Source organism: Falco biarmicus, chromosome 5 (genome assembly GCF_023638135.1).
Source record: "Falco biarmicus isolate bFalBia1 chromosome 5, bFalBia1.pri, whole genome shotgun sequence".
Lineage (NCBI taxonomy): Eukaryota > Metazoa > Chordata > Aves > Falconiformes > Falconidae > Falco > Falco biarmicus.
The window spans coordinates 34,515,611-34,538,983 of NC_079292.1; the positions used below are offsets into that span (position 1 = coordinate 34,515,611).

The window sequence follows — 23,373 nt, forward strand, 5'->3', positions numbered from 1 at the left end:
CTTTTTTTTTTTTTTCAAGCTGTAAACAAATGTTTTAAAGGCAGGGAAAAAACATCAAGTTTTCTGCCTTCTATCCAAAATCATCCAATTTGTCTTTTATAAACTATTTTTGTTTTAAAAGACACAGAACCTGACACTTCATATAAATCATGAAGAGAAAAACAACCTTCTACGTAATTTAAAGTCTCCTTACTCAGTACTCTTCACCAAGAAATCTTCAACAATTGTGCCCAGGTAGATAGCAGTAGGTAGTAGTTTCTGAATGCATGCAAATTAAGATTAGCATTTTTGAAATTACTAGATTGCCTCACCAAAATTGTATCAAATATAGTTCCAGTATTCAAGGGTTACATACAAGTCTCTCTTCTCAGCCCAGATGGCCCCACTGACAGATGCCTGACAACATTTCCTCATGTTATATTGGCACTTTTTGGTGAGACAAGCACTGCTCTGAAGTTGTGCATGACGAGTTTGAGCCAATCTCATATATGAGTAATTCATTCAACAGTACAGAGGAATTACCAAATCTCATTTCTCTTGCTTTCTAAGACGTACAGATTTCCCAAAGAGGCTGGGGAGGTAAACAGATACTCTTGCACCCGACATGATAAAACAAACATGGTCCATGGACACTGACTGGTGATGCAGTTGTAGCAATATAGGCTGAGCGCTCAAGTTTACTGTGTGCCGATATTTTCAGTCAGCACCCATGAAACATGTTTGATATGTACAGCTGGCCAGGAACAGTATTAGACATCATACCTACATAAGGAAAATTGTTTGTGTTTGTTTTCCACTGCCTAGTAAAGCTTGTCCTTCCTCCTGAAAGACCTTTCCTCCCTTTTTTCTACATCATTGCATGTCCTTTCAGAGCCTGAGAAATTCCCAATTTCTTCAAAAGCAGCTGGTAAGAAGGCTTCTCTTTTATGACCTCCACACCCCTTTGGTGATGCTCTGAATCTGGCAAAATGACCAAAGTTCCCTATCATAAGACCCATAACTTAGTATTCGTTCCTCACTGGAGCTCAGACTTGAAAAATTGGCTGGCTCTGCATGATTCCCATCTCTTTGTTCAGGAGATGGTTTGCATCACTTGAGTGGATAATCATCAAAGGTTAATGACCCTTCTTTAATTAATTCAGTTCCAGTCACAATTTATTCTGTCATCTCCTGCAAAATTTAGCTTGCTAACAATACAAAAGACAGTGGGAAAATGGCATTTGCAGTCTGACAGATACACCCAGAGGATTCCCAGTGACAAGCAATCCACTGGAGGAATCTGCGTCTTCCAACCATCACCTTCCAACACAGAAATGGGCCACAAAGCCCATTCTCTGGAAGTTCAGAGCTCTAACTGCAGTTCTCATCTTCAGTGGAGAAATCAACACTGATTGCTGAGCACTTCACCTATGCTGCACTGCATTGGTCCAGATACATTACACTTCCTATCAGTAGTTTAAATACGAGCAAAGATAAGAGTGGGATTGGCTTCAAGTTCCTGGCTTCAGGTAAGCACACTTGTCTCCAGGTGGGCTTCTACAGCAGTTATCACTACTATTGGTACCTGTGGTATCTCTATTTTCCTGTGCTGAAGTCACAACTCCCAGAAACAAATAAGCAAGGACACGTTATCCTTAGTTCTACAGTGGGACACAGGCTCTTTGTGTCACTTCCACCCTTGCAGACACAATGGGAACAGACAAAGTCTAGCCCCACCAACTTGTTTCTCCTGGCAAGGGGAGGAGGATGATGAGGCAGAAGATATTTCATTCATGTCTTTAGCTTGTAGATTCTTCCATTAAAACTATGCAAAGTAGTATTTTGAACATATAAAGAGGGGAGCTTGAAACAGAAAGCATATGAAGAAAAAAAAAACCAAAACAAACAAAAAAAGAAAAAAACCACCAAACAACTAAAACTTCCAGGCAGAACCATGAACCAGCATTTGGGATTGTCACTGGAGTCTCTAAGATTTCCCTGCCAGTCTGGCCCTTTACAGATAGTCTAAACAATATAATTCTTCACTTAACTACCAAGGCTTGATTCGCTTGATTCTTTGGGTTTGTTTTATTCAGAAAATAATTAAGTTCCTTTAATTTATTCACACATTGCTTAGAGAAAATAAGATTTTTGTAATGCACTTTTCACAGCAAAAGATTTTTCTTGGAGTAAATTAGTTAGCAGAGCAGAGGAAATCTATATAGCTCTGTGAATGTAGTAGAAACATAATGAAACTCAGGAAGAAATGTTTTAAAATGCATATAGTGCATATAGTAGTGATACAGATCAAACCAAATGAACTCTCTAATTTGTATCTAGCTCTATAGCCTGGGTGTTAAATCTGATGGAAAGCCCACTGAAGTCAAAGGGAGTCTTTTTACCGGGTTTATATCATTGAAATGCAACATTCACCAAGCCAGGGACCTGCAGCAAACCTCATTATGGCCCCATATATCAACCAGCACAACTCAGAGCATTGCAGCTACTGCGGAAGATGAAGAGCTGTCCCCACTCAAGTCAATTTAGTTCTGCCGTTGATTGCAAAAGAAAGCCAGGATTTCACTCTACATTTCTGATAACACTTACTATACGCTCTATCTTATGAAAAAAAAACCCTCATTTAAAAACGGGTTTTCAAGATTTTCCTAGGGAGTTCCTGATAGTCAGCACATTAATTAATTTATGTGAACAGGTAGGTTTGCAAGAAGAGAGTAACATCATTAGAAAATGACAATCTAGTTCCCGTTAGTCATATTTAGAGGTGTTAAGACTGTAACTTGGATTTTTAAGTTCAGTCCAAATAAGGAATAAAAATCTTCATTCTAACTGAACTATTATTACTACACAGTGACTTTCCAGACACCATGACCAGAAAGGTAAGAAAAAAAGTAGTTGCCATTACTACTAAGGATCAGCTATGATACACTGCATAATTCTGAATGTAAGCAGCATCCTGAAAACTACAGGGGTCTCAAATATACAAATCAAGGAACCAGACAGCATCAGCAAAGCACAGATGTACTTAATTGTTTCCTGGAAAATGTTTCTTCCTTTGTTCCTGTTAGAGTTCTGTATGTAAACCCCTTATCAATAGATGAAATTGTTCTTCTAGTTTGTATTAAGTTAATAAATGTCACCATTCTTTTGCCGAACATTGGCAGCTGCTGCAATCTGAGACACCGGCTTCCCATAAAATTGGAAATTATTGGTGCAAAACCTGGTACTTCCCAAGTATAATTTCTATTTTTGAAATATCTAGGTATTTTCAGACAGACCAGAAGAGGTCCAGCATCCTATATCCAAGCCTTTCTTTCAGGGTTTTAGACTGTAGCAATTAGCCTACAGATTTAAGAGATTAAAGTTCCAATTACAGGGGTTACAGAAATGAGTGAATTCCTTCAAGGATTTACCACCTCTTTCCCAAAAGAAACACACAGACAAAACCAGCCTCAGCATTTCAGCAAACGCTTTGCCCAGTTCACGTGCGGGGAAAGTCGCTCAGGGTGTAACAGCACCACCTGGTGACTCCTGCCGGAATAACGTCAGAGCATTTTGAGATACAGCTTAACGCACAGTTCCAGTAATTCTTTTATATCCAAAAATATTACTCCATAGTTTTGGCAGTCTGTTCATGAAATCAAAGTTAGGCATGGGTCCAAATGTTTACAGGACCGGAGCTGAGTATATATGTACGAATCCTTTGTGTAAATTTTGGCAAAGATAAAATACACTCAAATAGTCCAAGCTGACTAAACAACAGCTACAATTTCATGCTAACCGCCTGATGACTGATTCACTGCAAAAATGTCATTCCTGTGGTTACACGATCAATGGATGCCTTTGGTAAAAATACCTCCGTATTACTGAACTGACACGTATTGTTCTGTTATTATTACACAGAGCACACCATATATATTACACGACAAAAACTACAATCACTTCGATCTTTTTTTTTTTCCCCCTGCTTTTCATCAAGAGACCAAATGCCAAAATATTTCATCTAAACTTGCAATATTCTGTTTTGGAAAAGATATAATACTGTCCCATGAAAGTCATAATCAAAGTGTCTCTTATTTCTATCATGTTCCCTGTAACAGGCTTCATATCTCATACCGCTCTGAGTGAGAGGATGGTGCTTCATTACTTGCTTGCGTTGCGGTATAAGAGAGAAATGAAGTTCAGCTGTGGAGTCTGGCCCAAAAAAGATAAATGGGGACACAAGAAAACCAGACCATAATTCGAAAAGCAATTTTTTTTCAGAGGATTCAGGGCTTTTTTTCCAACTTCTTTCCTTAGTTGTCCAACAGAAAATAAAATTTCAGACACTTTTTCAAAATGTTTAGTTGAAAACTCCATTTTCTACTGAAATATAATCCAGACAGAATTTTTTGACCCACCATATAAATTATCCAGTTATTTAAGACCCCTGGAAAAAGTCCAAAAGAAACCTTTGAATTAAATTCTGGCTCACCAACGTAAAGCATTTTGTCATCAATGATGTAAGCAGATTCTTACATTTGCAGAAAGGTTACTCTTTTCAATCTTGGCAAATCCAACTGGGTCTTTTAAGAATCTAGTGAGTGTATTTTTTCTGCATTAAAGCAAATGTAGGAACTTACGGTTCTGGTGTGTAGAGAGGATCTGAGCCATGTCGTATGTACTGAGTACAGTGAAAAACCCTGTACGCTAAGCCAGCTAAAAAATCTCGGGGAGACAGATATCCAGCAACTGGTCTCACTGTGAAGCCAGACCTTTCTGAAGTGAAGGAGATAATAAAAGACCATTATTATATATATCACTACATCAGTTTCTGAGCACAGGTAATGATCTGCTGTTCTTAATCGACCAGACGCATGGAGACATGGAGAATCTTGGCTGAAGATCACCACACATCATTTTCACCTGTCATGTACAAGAACTATTTTGCATTGATAGCATATGTTTAATGAAAACAGCTTGAGGTATTTCAAAGTTGGTTCAAACACCTTTGTCTAGAAAAGACAGTAAGGTAACATAAGTGACGTTCTCACATCACAGAATATCTGGGGTTTATGTCTGGTACCAAATGGGAGAGAAGTTTCCAAAACAGAAGATGACTTCAGTAAAATATATTAAAAACTAACAGAACAGAATAGGATTAAATCGAATCTGTCCTTATTTTTACAGATAAAATAACTGTTTGTGACAGTAAAATACTGACTTTCACTGTTAAGGTCCTCATTTAAATATTTAACAAAGTGGGGTTTTGTCAGATGAGTCCCAGTGGGGAATGATTTCAGACTCGGTGACTTTGAAAAGCACATTTCTCTCAAACTCATTCTTTATTCTTTCCAAGTGTTTACAGGAGAACGTTCCAATTTTTTCTTCAATGCACACTACTATTGCTGTATTTAGTCTGAAAACATACTTCTGAAAGCAGTGTGAAGCTTTGAGCTTCTAGTTAGGGAGAAAGAACCTATACACTTTGGCATCGTTCCTTGGAGACCATAATACAACATATGAGAGACCCAGAAGGACATAATTGAATTAAAAGACTGATAAGCCAGTTATTAGTAAATGCAAGTGTTCACAACAAGAGTTACAGATTAAGCAGGGACTGAAGTAAGCAAGCCTTTCATTAGAAATTTTGTATTTGTCTTAGCTAAAGACTTTCTGTACATATTTGGGGCAAAACACTTTGCTAATTTTACTCATAACACTTAACACCACATAACATTCTTTTCCAAACAGCCACCTTTACAGTATCATAGTTCCTCAGCCTCTGAGCAAGAGGATCAAGGAACAAATACACGTATCTGATGTGACCCTTGAGGAGAAATGCAAATCTTAAATGAACTCTTTGGTGGCTTTTCCTCTAGGATGTTCATGTCTGCCACTTCTTCCATGTGGGATACACTTCCATTACAGATTAAAAATCAGGGTATTTTCAAACTTAAATAAGTAATATACTGATCCCTTAAAAAATAACATGAAAGAGAAGTACCAGATCATCTATGGAGTCCCACTTATTTTTTTCAACATACAAATATAATGACTAGCTTCATGAGGTCTTGAGCACTCAGGAAAGCCTCATATTCATCACACTGTAAAACAATGTGCCAGACCTGCTCTCCTCTTTTAATTCAGTTATCTTGGCATTTTATTCCCTCTTTTACCTGCAGAGTTAACACTGCTCTTCCTTTTCGTGGTACTGAAGGACTTTCCTCCCTATGCACAGTAATATCATGTGATACATCTTCAGCTGTTTAATTCCTTACAACTTCATCCTTGCAAATACATACATTAAACTGTCTTGACTCAACAAACTCTCTGCCATGGACAGTGTCAAAAACAGAATGATACTTCAGGCTAAACCAAAGTCCACTAACAGTGCTGGGACTCTTCCTTCAATGTGCATTTTCATGAAACCGTATCTACTGACAAGCCAAATGTGAATCTTACCTTTAAGAAAAATAGAAACATCTTCCAACTGAGGCACATTATCCTCCCTGTATCCACAGTACTTGGTCAGCAGAGGAAAGTTTTTTAAATATTCACGACAAGCATGGGTGGGATAGAGTTTACTGAGTTCCCTAAAAACCACCCCCCATGTTTTAATTTCTTCAGCGGTGTACTCCACTCTAGGAATGGGTTGACCACTGTAAAAAATAAAATAATAAAAAATACATGTGAATACAACAAGATTCCAGACAGACTGTGGATGGCAAAATTTCTGTGAAAAGGATTATTTAAATAAGCAAAGGCAGAGGGAGCATATTAAAGCTATTAAAAACTCCTTAAAAATGACAGCTAGATGCTTTTTGCTTAGAATTACTTCTTGATGTGATATTGCACATATTCCATTCATTTCTTAAGAACTGTATTTCTTATTAAGCAATGAGATTATTTCTTAATCTTTGCATATATGCTAGCAAAAAGATTGATTTCTTATATGCCAAGTTCCTATACCAGAGTAATATTTCTCCATTTATTGCCACTGATGCCTTTGCAAGTGGTGAGCTGAAGATCCTGATTCAGTCTAACTTGTAGATTCAGTAACATCATCAGCAGACTGCATGCTCAATGCATTCTTTAAAACACATAATACTCACATAGCATCATTACCCAGCATTTTACAAAAGGAAGATTAGGCAATTACACAGATGTTTAGAAATGTGTGGATCCAATTAAAAAAAAAAATATAGATATAGATATATTTATTGTTTAGACTGTCGCTTACATGTCCGGGTATGTTTGGAACCCCAAATGCATACAGGACTACATCATGAGGAAGCTCACATCAGAGCCAACAGCCAGCCTACCCTAGATGAAACTAAGCCTCTAAACACATCTTTTCTTCTGCACCATCCCTCTGCCTCTTCCCCCTTATACAGATGTATAGAAATTGCAAAGCAGGAGCTTTCCAAGGTACCTGCTGATGCATCTCTGACATCCAAGATTTGCCTTGAATGGTTACAGCTAATTTGAAACTGACACAGTGTGAAGGGTGTGAAGCGCTCCTTCCAGTTTGCACTGCCTTGTATTTAGCTGTCAGGCATTTCCCATGCCATGGTCAAGGGCCATCATCTCATTTTATAATCTTTATAATATTCAGTGTTCACAATCTATAGTATGTAAGCTGTGCAATCTGCCTTCTCAGGTGTCCTCTTTTCCTGCACTGTAAAGAAGTACAGATTGGCAAAGGGATTCACAGGATCCTCCTCCACACCACCAGTCCCTAGCTCCCACTCCCCTGCCACAAGGCTGGCAACACAGGTGCTCCCAGCCCAGTGCTGCAGCTTCCCCAGTATCGCAGACAGCAGCTGAATGGGCACAGTGGGCATGGGGAATCCCACTGCAGCAGAACTGCAGTGCTGGGCTCTTGCTGGGGGTTGGCTCGCCACCTTGGTTGTTGCTCAGTTCATAATCCTGTCTCCATCATACAAGGTAACAAGGAATGAGCCCTCTTGTCACATGCGATTGCTGCTGTGCAATCCCTACATGCACAAGAGAGGATCATCAGCACCACGTTCATTGTGGTTGTCCCCTCATCTTTATTGAAAACGTAACACTTAATTCCCTTGCCTTTCACTATATCAATGGATTTTGATCCATGGCAGTTATCTGCCAGTCAAAGGCTACTTTGTATGAGGTACTCATACTTGCTGAGGACTCACTGAACATCCAATACATCCGCCAGTTCCCCTTCAGCCACTCTTTTGTAGACATGACAAGAATTGCAACACGTGTAGTGAAGCATTTCTCGTCAAGAGAAGCTGCGCTGGCTCTGTGCCCATTCTGTGGTGGAAGTCAGTCCTTCAGGTCCAGTATCTGTCTTCGCCTTTACACTTTATCAGCCTTAAAGTGCCCGCCAGCTCATGGAAAGCATAACACAGCTATTCTGAATTGTACCGTACATGACAGATACAAGCAGGTTGCTACTCCATCCTCCTGGAGCTGCCAGAATATTGTGCAGTAGCCTCATCCCTTTTCCTTAGACCTGACCTCTACTATGGATGCTGCCAGTACGGGTCAGCACTGGACCAGCAAAGAGGAAAAAAATGTGTGCACCGGTGGAAAAATTCAGGTTTCTATTTAGCCTGTCACTAGAGAGGTATAAACACAATCAACGATCTGAAGCTTGGCTGCTGCTCACTAAAAGGTTTATAACTTAGTTATTGTTTCAATTAATTCATTAGTACTGAAGTAAGGTTCACTGAACATTAATTCCTTAGTAGGATTTATGCCTACGAGAGCTGATCATGATAGTGCTTTCTTTATCAAGAACATCAAGGCAACCAGACTTGAGGGAGGACTTATGTCTTTCCCAGCTCTGCAAATCTCATTTTTCTCACCCTCTTGTTTCAACAACCAAGACCCGCCTTGCGCTCAAACATTACAATAAATCACAGAAATGGCCAGCCTGCATAGCCAGCTTTCTTGTGGCTGAGTAAGATAACTCTACAAGCTAACCTATCCTGAATTTTTATTTCACCTTATTAAAACAGGGTCTTTCCATTTTGCTATGGTCATGAGCTATCAACTCATATTATGAATTCCCTCTTAAATATTGTATTTTTCCTCCAGATTTAATTTTCTCAACACTTTTTCAATACCTTATCAGTCTCAAAGGACTAATTAGAAAGATTAACACATTTTCACTATCTTTTGGATAGAAGCTAAGTGAAGGAGGGAAGAATATTTTTTTTTTGGTCCATTTATTTCATAAAGCTGATCTTCACTGCTGTGCTCTATTAACACGTCTTTCCCTTTAACACCCAGCACCAGCAAGTATCTGCTCCTTCAAGTTAATTCTTAGTGGTTTTCTTTCTCTCCACTACAGAGGCCTCTTTATGTTCAAGCAAAGCAGAGCATCTATCGCTATAGAACAGCAGCAATTCATAAAGGAAATACCGATCTGGGATTTTCAACTCAACATTTTTTATACAGAGCCAATTCCTTGCAGCCAGTTCTTTGCAGCCAAATCTCTTCGTTACTTTTGTTAAGGAAATAAGTGTGTTGGTTGGGTTTTTTTCTTACACTGGAAAATGAAAAGTAGAAATTTTCATCATTACCATCAAGCCTCAGTAAATTATTAGGAAGGTCACTTACCTGGAAAACACTGAGAGGTTCAAGACAATGCTCTCAATTTATCCCTGAGGGAAGCAGTCCTTACAACAGAGCTGTTCTTTTTGTATAAATAAGTAAATAGTCATTAGACCACAGGAGAGAATGTAATGACACTGCAATGTAGTGTCGAGACATCTATATTAATTCTGAGTTCCCCAGCATGTGTAACAGAAATGGCTTAGCTGTAGCAGCACAGAGTCCCCCCTGAGCTGATCTGCCCTTCCTCAGCATGGCTTAGGCTGAGTTCAGGATGCTGAGGGTAGATGTCTCCCTGGGCTGTCTACAGGCACACCTGGAGACAGACTGACTATACAGCCCAGTAGATATGGCACATCCCTGGGGTTAAGATCACCACTGCAGGAGACCTGAGGAGTACGAACAAGACTGCTACATCTTAGGTAACTGTCCTAAGAACTGACCTCCCAGTCATTTTGTGGTCCCTGGCTGAAAACATTCAAAGCATCTTTTTTTCCCTCTTCCCATGATAATAGGAAGAGTTTGAAATACTTTTCAGGCTTGAAAAGATCAGGATGAAGGTGCACTTCTGAGCAGTTTCGCTGAAGCACAAGACCTGGCCCCCAGATAACCTCTGGCTTGGGTAGTTTGATTTTTGTAATGTGCCTGCAGAAATGGTTAAAGAACCTTCAATATCTCAAGAAGGAAAACATTTTTCCTTTCCTTTATCTGTTTTTCTGGGAATATGCAGGATTATGTGATTTTTGTGAAAAGACATTTGTCACTGGTTTCAGAGCAAAAAAAACCCTTTTTAGCAAAAGGCCAACCATTGCTTAGTGCACTTAGGCAGCTGAGAGGGAGAAGGGAGCTGTTTCCAGCCGCTTAGCAGCTGTGAAATACATGGCACTGCTGCTACCACCATAGGTAAATGGAGAACTATCCAACTTACTGAAAGAGTTCTACGAGCACACAGTCTGCCCTCATCCACAGGTACCTGCTTGACATTTCACACTGCAATAAATGCTAGGCAAGAAGCACTAACTCTACCACAAGCATTAGACTGAAAAAAAAAAAGATAATAAATCAATCAGCTGTAAACAAACAAACAAAAAAAACCTGTCTCGATTTACATTTGAAAGCTGGCTAAGCTTAGGACTTACCTGGTCAGCCCAACAAGCTTCTCTACCAGCTAGCACCCTGCCCCCAGCAGGCAGCAGCTCGGTGTGTTGGGTGAATGTCACATACAGCCAGCTAAACAAATGCCACTGTGGGCAGTAGAATGAGGAACCAACACCAGGACTTACATATTTATTAGATTGGTAATAGCTTAACGACAGGAATGGGACAAAAGTAAAGGAGAAATATATTCAGGATTATATGGTCACAAAGCAGAGTTAATCCTCCCATCCCCCCAGCCTTCTGCAGCCCATATATTAGCCTTATATTAAGAATAGAAGACCAGAACTGAAAAGCCTTCAAAAATCCATTTTTTAATTGCTTCCTTACAGGACATGCCTCCTACAAAGGGAGAAAAAATTGTTGTGTTTTATATTCTTTAAACAATGGAGGTAGAAATCTCAAAGGAGAAAAATGATAAAGAAGTGTGGTAAAATGGAAAAGACCGGGAAATTAGTATGTCCTTTCCCTTCAGAATGAGGGCTTAGGCCTGTTGCAAATAAAACATGGAGTATGATAAGAATTAGTTGAATGCTTCTGTGACAAGAAAATTGGAACACAGCAGGTGTTTGTAGGTAGCACAGAAAGTTTCCTAACTCTCAGGGATGGTAGAAAATTGAAAATACTGACTTGACATGGAACAAAAAAAATCAAAATGAGAAAACTCATGCAGTACATTTGTCCACAGGCACCAGCTCCACTAACTAGAGAGAAATCCACTGACTGAATTCTGAGAAATTTAGAGCTGTGTTGGCAAAATTGTTAAATGGCATTTTGCAGCATCCAGTATAGTAAGCACATGAAAAGAAAACAACAATTTATTTTTTTAGTGAGCTCGTCCAACTAAATAGGGATGCTAGGTATGTGCAATTCAGCAGTGCATCAGTTGGTCATTAAGACATGCAAGCATTTGTAAAAGAGATTCTTAAGTTTACGTAGCTATGAATAAAATGCTGAAAAGACGGTGCTTACCTTTCAAGTGCTTTACCCACCTGTATCTGTACCGAAAATGTAACGGGATTTCAAGCATCAGGTTTGTCATTTATAGCCTACACTAAACTAGTCAAAATTTAAAGGATGACTTTGTCTACTGTTAAACTTCAACCTACAGAATTAAGTAGAGCATGAATTCTAACTAGTCAGCAGCACAGGAAAGAATTATGCCAGTACTCACTATTTATAGCTCATGGCAACATCCACAAAGTACTTTCTTCTCTGTCGATAGACATTGTCTTTAAATCCCTTAAGCAAGGAAAAGGAGAGTAATTTACAATAAGAACAGAAAATTAGCTGTAAGAATGATAAAATAAATCATTAAAGTGTTTATTTAGTACCTAATCATATTGTATTTTGATTAACACTACCTACTGGAATGCAAGAGAAGATAAGGATTTCTTCACTTTTCCCCCCCACCAAAGTCCCACAGGAGTTTTTACATGACAGTTTTGTGCATGGGTACAGTCATTCATCCAAGACGTTGAAAAAGGGAAACCTTTCGCTTGTCATTTCATCTCACTGAGGTTCTCCTTAATCTGAATGGCAATCTATACGCAGGCACAAAGCAGAGTAATTTACCTATCCTTAATACATTTTTGTTCACTAGAAGAATCAAGCTCCTGGAGTTCATACACAATTCATTTTGAAGATGCTACCTTCAGCAGCTGCCACCTTAACCAATACATCAGGGACTGAACTGTCAGCCTCCAGCCACAAATACGCATATTGCTCCAATCTGAGTTATAGAGGCAGGGCTCTGCTCTGTGGGGTACCGTAGGCTCATGCCTTTTCCACGTTAGGCACAAAAGAGCTGCATAACACACACCAGCCAGTTACAGCCCTTTGAGCTACTCAAAACTAAACCAAGATCTCTTCTACACCTATAAAAGATGTAGACACATCAGGTTTTGGACTACAAAAAGAGCTATCCATTTACAAGGCAGAACTGCCAACCTCTTGAAGATGAAAAAGGTTAAACAGTTATCTAAGTTCCTCAGTTAGCAGCCCAGGAAGTACATTTAATTTTCCCCTAGTCAGGGCTGAAATGTAAACCACTCTTTTTCCTTACTGCTCACATACACAGTTGCAAATCACTGAGGGGAATGAAAAGATAATGTCATTTGATTTGAAATATTTGTATGAGCTTCCAGAAAACTCAGAAGGCATTTTACTGCCCCATAACCAAAGCTGCGCTGCTGAGCAGGGTAAGGGAGGATGCCAGAGGACTGCAGAAAACTTTCAAGCCTCCGCTCCTACACAGAAAAGCTTTTTGTCTGGCAAAAAGTTGCAGTAATCTGGGGGAGTCTCCCTGTCTGCTCAATACCTTTTGACATAAGCATTGAGTTACTCAGCGGCAGACCATTCAAGGGCTGAAAGTGACAGAGGACAGCACAGGGGATTTAAAAGCCTGTCACGTGTAGTGAAACTGAGACTGAAAGCATTAGCCAATATGGAGTGGGTTAGGGCTATGCTGCTGAAGTGGTGCTATGCTGGTTCTGTAATACGGTAATTCTCTTTGGTCCTCTGGCACCTACACACCACTGCTAAGGAACAGGGCAGGCACCAGAAGTGGCCTTTGAAAGGCCAGTCACAGATTTTGCAGTTTTTTCCCCACAATTCTAATACCTAGTATGCTGCATAGGCTAACAAATGGTGTGTAAATTACGTTTATAAGAGTTCCCCCAAGTGTAAAATATATATTCATATAATGCAAATGTCTTTTTTCATTGTCTGTAAAACCGAGGGCAGATTTTCAGCAGAGCACTCAAGTATTTAATGAAGGCAGCAGCTCAGAACATGAAACAGTATCAAATGGCCCGTCACAGTCATCAACTCAGGCTAGAATGAGCTGCCACTACAGCCTCGTTTGAACCAAATTACTGCTAATGGGTGAAGGTAATCAACAGACTTTTCCATTCTGAGAAAATGTGAGGTAAATCCTAGTGTGTCATCAAGAAGTACATGGCAGAAACCAGGATCCAGGAAGGTGCTCCCCAACTGTGGGCCCACAGCGTGGGAAGGGCTCACACATGGTAGAGATGGCTGGGAACCAAGTGAGCTGATGAGGAGTACTGCAGCTGATACGTGGGCAGGTGACACGAGAGACAAGGCAGTGGGGCTGCTAGGGACGTTGTGGTGATGTCCGTTTGCTTGTGTGCACAGGCGTGAGGGTCTGTGCCCGAGCTCCCCCACAGCACGGCCGCTGCAGGCACAGTGGAGCACAGGACGGAAGGCAGCAGTCCGAGTGCCATTTCTGCGCTGCCGTAGAGCCCCAAACCCAGAGTCACCAGGAGTACCTGCCTCTCCTCAGCCAAAACAGTCACCGGGGAGGAGTCCACACAGGCACTGTAGTATCATGGTACACAGATGCATCACTAGAAAGTCCCCTACACCGAACTGATCTTCCTGCAGTCACGAACTCTACAGGGCTGTTTTTCACCATCTTGGACAATACCAACAAAAATGTGTGTGACAAAAAAACAGAAACGATTGCCTCCAGCTAGAGTTTAATCTCATGCTATTACAAGACAATCTTATGGTCAGATATCTTAGTTCATTACCTATTTCCTTTCAGCTGGAAGTTTCCTACAATACCGCTTTAATCCAGCCTATTTTAAGAATGGACACAACTAGCTACCACAAGTATCTATCAAGTGGTCCAAAGGCAGAAACCTGGATTTATAACAAGCAAAAATATTGTAACACAAATGCTTGCAGTCATCTGGCATCTAAAGACTCAGAGGTTAAGCATTTGTGGGCATCAGCCAAAAGAAATGAAACAGTAACAAATAACAAAAAAGGCAATTCCTGCCTTTTGCCTTGAGCATTTGGCACTACTGCAGATACAGCTTGTGTGAGACACTGGCTTGTCTCCTGTCACCAAAGTCAGGAAACAATGTGAGATACCTTCCCATCTGCTGCATTCATGCAGAAACAGGAACACGTTGCTCTGTTTTATTTTGTAATTACCTCCTCAGCACCCAATGAAGTCTTCCTTCATGATTCTTTCTTCTCTGACACCTAGGTTACTCTCAGTTCTTACCTAAGAGCTACTTGTGGCAGAACCAACAGTCACATTGATCTAAACTGTTTAAGTTTTGAAACCTTTCTATTAACTAGATAATTTAAAAAATAAACAAATGAAAGCAGTACAAAAGGGGACAAAGCTGTTAAACAGTGAATAAGTTTTCTGGAGGACCTCCTTTTTGGGTATCCTACTACAGAAAAGGAAAATTAATTCACTGAAATTACTGAAGAGAACTAAATCCTCACCTTCTGAAAAGCATACACTCAAAAAGGTACTCAGAATCTGCAGTCAACAGGCTTTTTATTTGATTGGCAAATAACCCAAACAAATTATCTACTCTAAAAGACAATTTCATGTCACACTTACAGGGTGATCTGCGTCCAGCTCAGATCCATACATCAAAACTCTCTGTGAGCATTTGTCTAATTCGGATATCTTCCTGGGGAACCAAGGGACACAGTCAAGATCTGTAGAAGACAGAATGTGAGCTGAATGTACCGGAGTGTAAGACTATGGAGATACCTGTGCAAAACATTTGTCAGTATCTAAACCAAGTGATACAAAAGCAGCCTTGCCTTCTTCATCGGTCCAGATGTTTTCTGGTGGATTGAGAGACACGATATTAGTTTGAAACTTGAGCAACTGGATTAGTTCATTAAATTCTTTCTTACTGCAGTCACAGTCCACAAAAATTTCCACCTCCGAGTTCCTTCTCTTTGATTTTCGTGATTCAATATGAACCATACTCACATGCTTTTCCTGTGGAAAGATGAAATAACGGATGAAATACAGACATACCAGCTAGAAGGGCAATAGTGATGGCATATTCATCAGTGAAGTTTTTCCCAGTTATTAAAAGGTGTTTTCATTGAAAGTACTCACTTTGTATTTACACAATTAGTTAGTGATGCTTAATAAACACTGACAACAGAAACATCTGTATACTGAAAGTAAAACTGTTATATTTAATGAAGAAAGTCAACTAATGATTTAATTTTATCTACCAAGACAACTTCTCACACAGTATAACATAATTTTCAAAAAGAAAAAAAAATCTAATGCAATTTTATATTTACCTTTGCTATAAATACTAAATTCTAATGCAATTTAATTAGGCAATATGCATAATAATAACATTAATTTAACTAGATTTGAGTGTGCTTCTTTAAACTGATGCTATTAAGCATGTAAAACTTCAGTACCTCTTATGAACACGTGAGGAAGATAATGTTTTAGTGAGGATAACTGTGTATCAATCCTCATCCATCTTTGTTGCAGTAATTACCATTAATCAAAAGTGTTAATAGTTAAAAACTGTAATAAAATTAAAACTTAATTCAATTTATTCTCTATTACAATGTTCCCATAAAAATTAAACGACGATGCAACAAACATGGGTGTGTACGTACTTCTAGCATGAAAACTTTCCTGTGGGGTCTCTCTCACACCACAACTACTGGTCTGCCAAGGGTGTCATACAACGACAGATAACCGTAATGTGTTACGGCTGACCTGATCTAGTGTTGCGAGAGCCTTGCTTCAAAACAGGAGGTAGGACTAAGTGACTGTTCTCAACTAATACTTCTACTGACTCCAATTTTTCTTTTTTTTGCTAGACAGAAACTATCTGTTACTTTTCACAACTATTCTTTCACTTACTCAGTGAAGCCAATATAACATTTTTTTTACTTCCGTGGCATATGAAGGCACAGACCCCAAGTGAGATCCTTTATTGTATACATAAGCGCTGGTTACATACAATTGCTAATCCACCCAGGTTCTGCCATGGAATATGCCTACATGCAGCAAAGCACCTTTGCAGCTAGTTCACACTGCGCTGAGCTGTTTACTCCCTCCATGCTCATCTGAGGAGGTCTCCCCCCATACTTAAGCTGTGGGAGGCTTTGGACAGCCCCTCATTGCAGACAGGTGTGCACAGAATTGATCTGCAGGTGAGCTCAGAGAGCCAGATTTAGTGTTAGTTGTTTCCTCACTACATTTTAAGGCATAATCACTCTGCAGCCTGGCACCCGGACAATGAACAAAGCCTTTTCTCAGAAAGGGCCCTTACAGACTTCCAAACGGGGACAGCTCCATGCCTGTACTTCTACTTCTCTGCTGTATTTTACATAAATGTCCATTTCAGATTAAAGTCCCCTCTGGTACAGCCAACCAGCAGTCTCTGCTTCTACACCTCTGGATATATGTAGGTAACTATTTCACTGGCATGTTCCATAAGGTGTATATATATATCTATACAGCGTATCTCCTTAGCTAGCCCACTTAAGTAACAAATTCACTCTGACCTCCCCTAGGTCGAGTAGAGAACAAAACCCTGCACTCCCCCTCACAGTACTCAAATTGTTAAGTGACTATGTGAGTGGGGATGGTATCTCTGCAACATCTTCCAGCCATGTTTTAAGAGACCACAGTGAGTTATATACCCGCTCCCAAGAAGGGGAAGTTGATGTGTAAATCCAAGATTTCAGATACAAACCCATTCAAGCATTTAAGCCAGAGTTGCAGTTAGACACTTTAACCCTTGGAGAGAAGCTGGATTGAAAACACGACTCCTTCTGCAACTCCTATTAGCTCACTTAGGCTTCCCCACTTTCTGTGAAACACCCGCTTCCTGGCAGCCTCCCTCCCCTGGGTCCAACTTACCTCTTTTCATTGGCTGGGGAATCTAAGTATCTACATCAGCCTTGGGAATCTGTTCCCAGAGCCAGCTCCCATGAGGTAGGATTGGTATTGCCCAGTGCTCCCACACTTACCCCTCTGATGGTTTGGCCTTCGAGGCAGGCTACAAGCCACCTCCAAATTTTCTCTTCACTGCACAGACTGAACAACTTAAGACTCCTATAGTACCACTTTGCTTTAACTATCCTCAGGCATGCCTCCAAGCTCTCTTCAATTTCTTAATAAGGCAAGGAGACTATGTGCAGTACCAGCGGTCTGACCGAAAACCACCAATTGCATGGGGATCTATACAGGAACCTCACAATTTATGTTCTGGTTAAGACACAAAAAGCCCTGACCCCTCAAGTACTTAAAGGTGCATCTAACCTCATGACCAAACATTGTCCGGCAGCAATGCTGCCACCGTCACCTGATTGTATGTAATTTAGATTCTGAATTGCTCTCTGAAAGCACCTCCTTTCATTGTGGCCTGCACAGACAACTTCAAATGTTATTTACAGTGTTGAGAATCACACATGAGAAATCTAAAGCAAATGGTGCGAACATCAGCATTACTGTTAAATCTTATTCCAGAAAACCCTTCACAAGCCCAAAATGCTTTGTTGAATGGTCCATAAAATTTTGTTACTTTTATTCAATTCTGCAGAGTGTAACTGCACTCTATTCCTCCTGCCATGGTCCATTAGAGTTATACCAACAAATAACCTGACCTCGGTAGCCTTCCTCAGTCCAGTCAGCATAATGATTTGTAAGCTTTACCTGGAAGAGTCGGAGAGCTTTCACCAATCCACCAACTTCATTCTTCAAGGAAAACACCACAGCTGTCTTTCCACCTTCAGAAACAGATTCACCTTTCCCACCTCCCTTATTCCCTTTCTTTTCTTCATTTTTCCCAGAACTCGATCTGTTTAGCTGCAAATGGAAAAAGAACAGCATAATCTCAGATGCAAACAGGCATTTCCCAATACAAATCCTTTATGCAAAGATAAATTTTTGTTAGAAAATAGCAGAATGGAATTCATCCAGATGTAATTTAAAAGGTAATGCATTTACTCAAAACCAGAATCACAGGTCAAAGGCCGCAGTTGGAGATGATTGTGTAAGAGGCCAGTCCATAAAAAAAAGCTTAAGGAAAAGCATATGAATGTTTGCAATACAAATATGATGACAATGTTATCATTAGTAATAAATACCAAGCAAATGGAGACATTCTAAATTACTGCAAAGCCTGCAGTGATGCTATTCTATCATGTACCAGTCAATTTATGGTGATTTACAGTGCCCTGTATATTTTTGTATTAACCACTAAGTTTAAAACATAAATTTTATGTTCCCTGTTGTAATACAATTAGTGTTGTCATGTAATGTCATTTTTCCTGAGAAAACAAAACCCCTATTTGTTGGAAGAAGGGTTTGCCGGAGTCAAGAAGACGCTCAATATGAGTTATGCATCTTGCTCCACTTTATTAGTTTCTAACGCTACTTATATAGAACCGATACACATGCATATTCGTAAAGCAGAAACATAATTGGTTAGTAGTCTCTAAACGCACGCGGTTCTCACACCCCTAATTATCATGACTAAAGTAAGCGTTCTATCCATGTAGCTAATTGTGTTGCTGTGCTTCAGCCTCGTAGTTTGTTACTCCCTATTTTCCCATACCAGTCCCCATCTTTCTTGGCCCTGCACCTGCTTTCCCAGCAGCTGTAGCTTGTTTCAGCCACGGCCTGTTGGCACAACATAATTACTCGGTCTCAGGATTCAAGAACAGCTCAAGGCTACCTTTCTTGTTAACTTCAGCACGGCAACTTCAGTACAATTCTGATTACAGGCCTATTCTAATACCAGGCCCGGATTGTGCAGATCTTCAGAGATTCTAAGGCCATGCTTCTGCAGCTATTCTTCTACACCTGTTGATTATACAAACAGCGACAGAAATGCAAGCATAGACTGCATCACAGAATCACAGAATACCAGGTTGGAAGGTACCTCAAGGATCATCTGGTTCAACCTTTCCTGGCAAAAGCGCAGTGTAGACAAGCTGACCTAACAGCCTGTCCAGCTGAATCTTAGAAGTGTCCAGTATTGGGGAACCCACCACTTCCCCAGAGAGATTATTCCAATATTTGTGAAAAAACGTACCTCTCGTAGAAGATGAGTTGGCTGAGGCACTCAAAAAAATGCAGAAAATTACATCATCCTTGGCCACTCCTATATATTCTTCTCACAATTTTGGGGGGGGTGTGTGTGTCAAAGATTGCTTAAAGCCAAACTTCAGACAGCATTTTCCAAGAAATGTAATTTTATCAGCTCAAATCTCATTGAGATGCCAACAGTACAGCCTTTACAGACAATTTTTATAAGCTCAACCATGATTTTCAAAAAACAGCCTGCGTTTTCTAATACCCAGGTTGTGACGCCTGGAAAAATTAAATTTCCAGTGAGATGCCAACTGCTTTTTTATCATCAGTATTATAGTCACTAAAAATAAAAAAATTAAGACAGAAATTAGAAATCATATACAACTAATCCACACTGATTAGACTGTTCTTTAGTAAACTGTAAAGCAGTGCACAGAAAATAACCTGAAAATGTTTTTAAACAGGTCCCACCACACTTGATGAAAGCCAAGTTAAATCTCTGTTCTTTTTTCCTCCTTACAGGTAGGCTATCCCACTTGCATAATATCTGTGGACCCACACCGATGGACTTTTTAGCAAAGGGTCTCCCTGTGCTTCTAGAAGGTTTTACAAGATTTTATCAAGTGCTTCATGACCCAGCAAAACATTAGTAAGCTTCAGCCTGATTCCTTTCCCAACCAGATTATATAATATTTATTTTTTTTTAAAATGGATATTGCTGACAGTGACAAGGTATTTGCATCACGTCCACCTTAATGCATTCACATGGTTCATATCAAATCGGTGTACTTTTTTACACAATCCCGGTCCACTCTGAAATATCTCCCTCCACTGAATAGAGAGCCCACAGCTCTCAAGGCAGTTCCCATGGGAGCTTCTGATTATTGTTTTTAATGTACAAGAATGCACTGAATTAGAAAGAAGGCTAGTTAAAAGGCATAATCTTACTGAAAGCCACTCTTTTAATAGCACAGGTTAAACCAGCCACACTTAAACTAGTTACTGGACACACTAAAAAGTCTCTGTGGTCTTTCCTCGTTATGTATTAGACTACACAGAAACAATCTGGAAAAGCAATTATGTTTATAGAATGACATGTGAAGGGTTTCAAATGTTTATTTCTTAGCAATTGAGCATATACGATTCTGCTCCATAGGAGGTTTGCTCATGGATTGTTTAGGGAAATGTCACTTTCGGTTTAACTTCAATAATATTTGGGATTTGGTCAAGTCCTTTTCACATACGTCAAGCACACAGTCTCCACATGAAGTGACAAAGGTGCTGTTTTTATAGCATCTGTGATTTTTCACCGTGCTTTCTGGAAGCTATGTACCAAGGAGCACGTAGTCAACTGAGCATCTGAGAATCTCAGTACCATCAGTTCCTCTGGGAAACAAGAGCACTTGGCACCTTCCAAGACTATCAGAGGTTCCACAATACTCTTAAGTGAGCATGACCCAAAGTGATGACTGAAAGACTCTCTCAAGCATGTGAATACTAGAACATCTATTTGTTATGAGCCTAGAAGAAGATGTGATGTTGCAATAACTCAAATCTTTATCAGCCATGCTCATTAGTACACTTCATAATTAAATAATCAACTTCCCTAAGGTTTTCCTAAGAATTATCTGGAGCAAGTGCAAGTACTTGGGAAAAAAAGTCATCTAAGGCAGAACTCAGTGAAGAAAGCAACTCAAATACAAAGGCAGTAAAACAAATTTATCCCATTTTATTCAGTATTTCCAACAGAAGCAAAGCAGGTACAAATAGCGATATTTTGCATTTTACTATAAAGACAACGGGCCAGTTCACAACTGGTACAAACAGGTGCATCCTTTTGGCTCTGCTCAAGTGACATGAATCTTCACGTGTTGCAAAGATTTTATAGGAGGTAAGTCTTCACAATCCTAAATATTTCCCCTATTCGGAGCCGATCACATCATTAGCACCTACTAACACTCTTTCCTCCTCCTGCAGCGCACCTATTCAAACACCTGTAAGCATACATAAGTTCGTCCCTTGCTTGGTGCCACCCAAGCACCTGATGCACCCGTGCCACCGCAGAGAGCAGGCTCCCACCTCCGGGGTTTTCAGCAGGGAACTTGCACACCCCCTGCACGTCGCCCCCGCACCCTGCCAGGCACCGCAAGCCCCGCGCCAGGCGCCCGGCCATGGGGTACCACAGGCGCCAGCGCAGCCCCGCTGCCGGCGATGGGCACGTTCCCAAGGATGCCTTTCACGTACCGTGCCCCCGGGCTTACGGGCGCCCCGAAAAGGCAGATTCTGCGGGGGCAGAAGGGCCGCAGGACTAATCAAAGCCTTTCAAAATTCAAGCACTTAAAATCACCTGAACTGGACCCCGATGCTTTTATATCCCTCCAGCAGCAGTTCGTTCATTTCCGTGGCACGGCTTCTATTACCAAAGGAACTTCTACTACTATTTAAAGACACTTTTAAGGCGGCGTTCTGAACAGGCGCCGACCAGACCGCAAAGTTAGTTTCATCGGCCCCTGCAGCTGCAGAAAAACCGGTCACTTGCCCTAGTCGAGAGGAGGGCGCTCGGCCCCCGGCACCGGCCCGCCCCGCAGCTCCCCGGCCCAGCGGCTGCCCCGCCTGCCCCGCCGGGGGTCCCCGCCGCCGCCGGGGGTGCTCCCGCCGGAGAAGCCCCGCTCCCAGCCCCGCCACTTACGGTGAGGCTGCCGACGGCGGGGCGCTCCTCCGGCAGGGCTGAGTCCAGCGAGAAGCCCCTCCGCGCCCAGTACTTACTGGAGAACATCATCATGGCGGGCTGCATGGGGCCGGCCGGGCGGGGGGCAGCGCCGCGCTCTGCCCGCCTCGCCCCGCCGCGGCTCCTTTTATACGCCCCCGCGGAGGCTGATGGAAGCCCGATTAGGGGCGACCCGTCTCCGGGTGACGAAGGCCGCCGGCAGGCAGACGCCCACGGTCCCCGCTTACCTCAAGCCACCGCCGCGCACCGCCGGGGCGGGACGGGAGGGGACGGCCAGCTGCGTCGCCCCCAGGCGCTGCCCAGCCCCGCCGCCCCCCCCAGGAGCCCCCAGGCCCAGGAGGGCGGCGCTGCCGACCGCCACGCCGGGGGCCCCGCTGCCAGGCGGCTCCCCCCGCCCGCCTGGGGCTGCCTTCGGGCGGCGCCTCCGCCTTCCCCTCGCACGGCTGCGGGGCACGGCGCGGCACGGCCGCACCGCTTCCCACCCGAGCCCGGCAGCCAAGCCGGCCTGCCCTCTGCCTCCGCCGCGGGCACGGGCTTGTAGCCCGGGGGGGTAAAACGCTTACAGCCCGGGGGGGGTAAAACGCTTACAGCCCGGGGAGGGGGGGGCACGCTGCCCGCGGCGGCGGGTAGCCCTGAGCAGCACCGGGCTCAGCGGTGCAGGGACAGAGCGGAGAGAACAGGGCGCCACAGGCGAGCAGGGGCCGAGATTCCACATGGAAAAGTTGCGCGGAGAAGCGCCTCGGTGTAGGAATGCACCCCTCTCCCTTTTTGAGAAACATGGGTTCAGGGAAGATGTATTGAGGGACAGAAATTGTATCTTGTAATGAAAGGTTAACGTACCTTATATATTGAAGGGTGATTGGTGACATGCAAGGAGCCCTTCCACTGGAAGGGAATGCTGTTTAATCCAGGCAGCGAGGGCCGTGGTCCTGCCTGAGCCCTGCAAGGGCCAGACCCTGACCGCAAGGCTCTTCTCTAACCGCATCATAAAGCAATTAATAATCGCCTGTGAAGGTAAGAGTCACACACAGGTCATTTG

The 23,373-nt window shown here is 41.9% G+C and overlaps 1 protein-coding gene across 1 annotated transcript in view; it reads right to left on the reverse strand.

Annotated features, from left to right (window-relative positions):
* TPH2 (tryptophan hydroxylase 2) overlaps positions 1 to 22,700 on the reverse strand; it is a 54,502-nt gene extending 31,802 nt beyond the window's left edge. The window contains exons 1-7 of the mRNA XM_056338969.1: positions 22,296 to 22,700; positions 18,224 to 18,376; positions 15,340 to 15,523; positions 15,131 to 15,231; positions 11,915 to 11,982; positions 6,442 to 6,638; positions 4,620 to 4,755 (exon numbers count right to left, since the gene is read on the reverse strand). Coding sequence (XP_056194944.1) covers positions 4,620 to 4,755; positions 6,442 to 6,638; positions 11,915 to 11,982; positions 15,131 to 15,231; positions 15,340 to 15,523; positions 18,224 to 18,376; positions 22,296 to 22,400 — 944 coding nt within the window. The 5' untranslated portion in view covers positions 22,401 to 22,700. The remainder of the gene's footprint in view (positions 1 to 4,619; positions 4,756 to 6,441; positions 6,639 to 11,914; positions 11,983 to 15,130; positions 15,232 to 15,339; positions 15,524 to 18,223; positions 18,377 to 22,295) is intronic.
* Between the last annotated feature and the right edge of the window lie 673 nt (positions 22,701 to 23,373).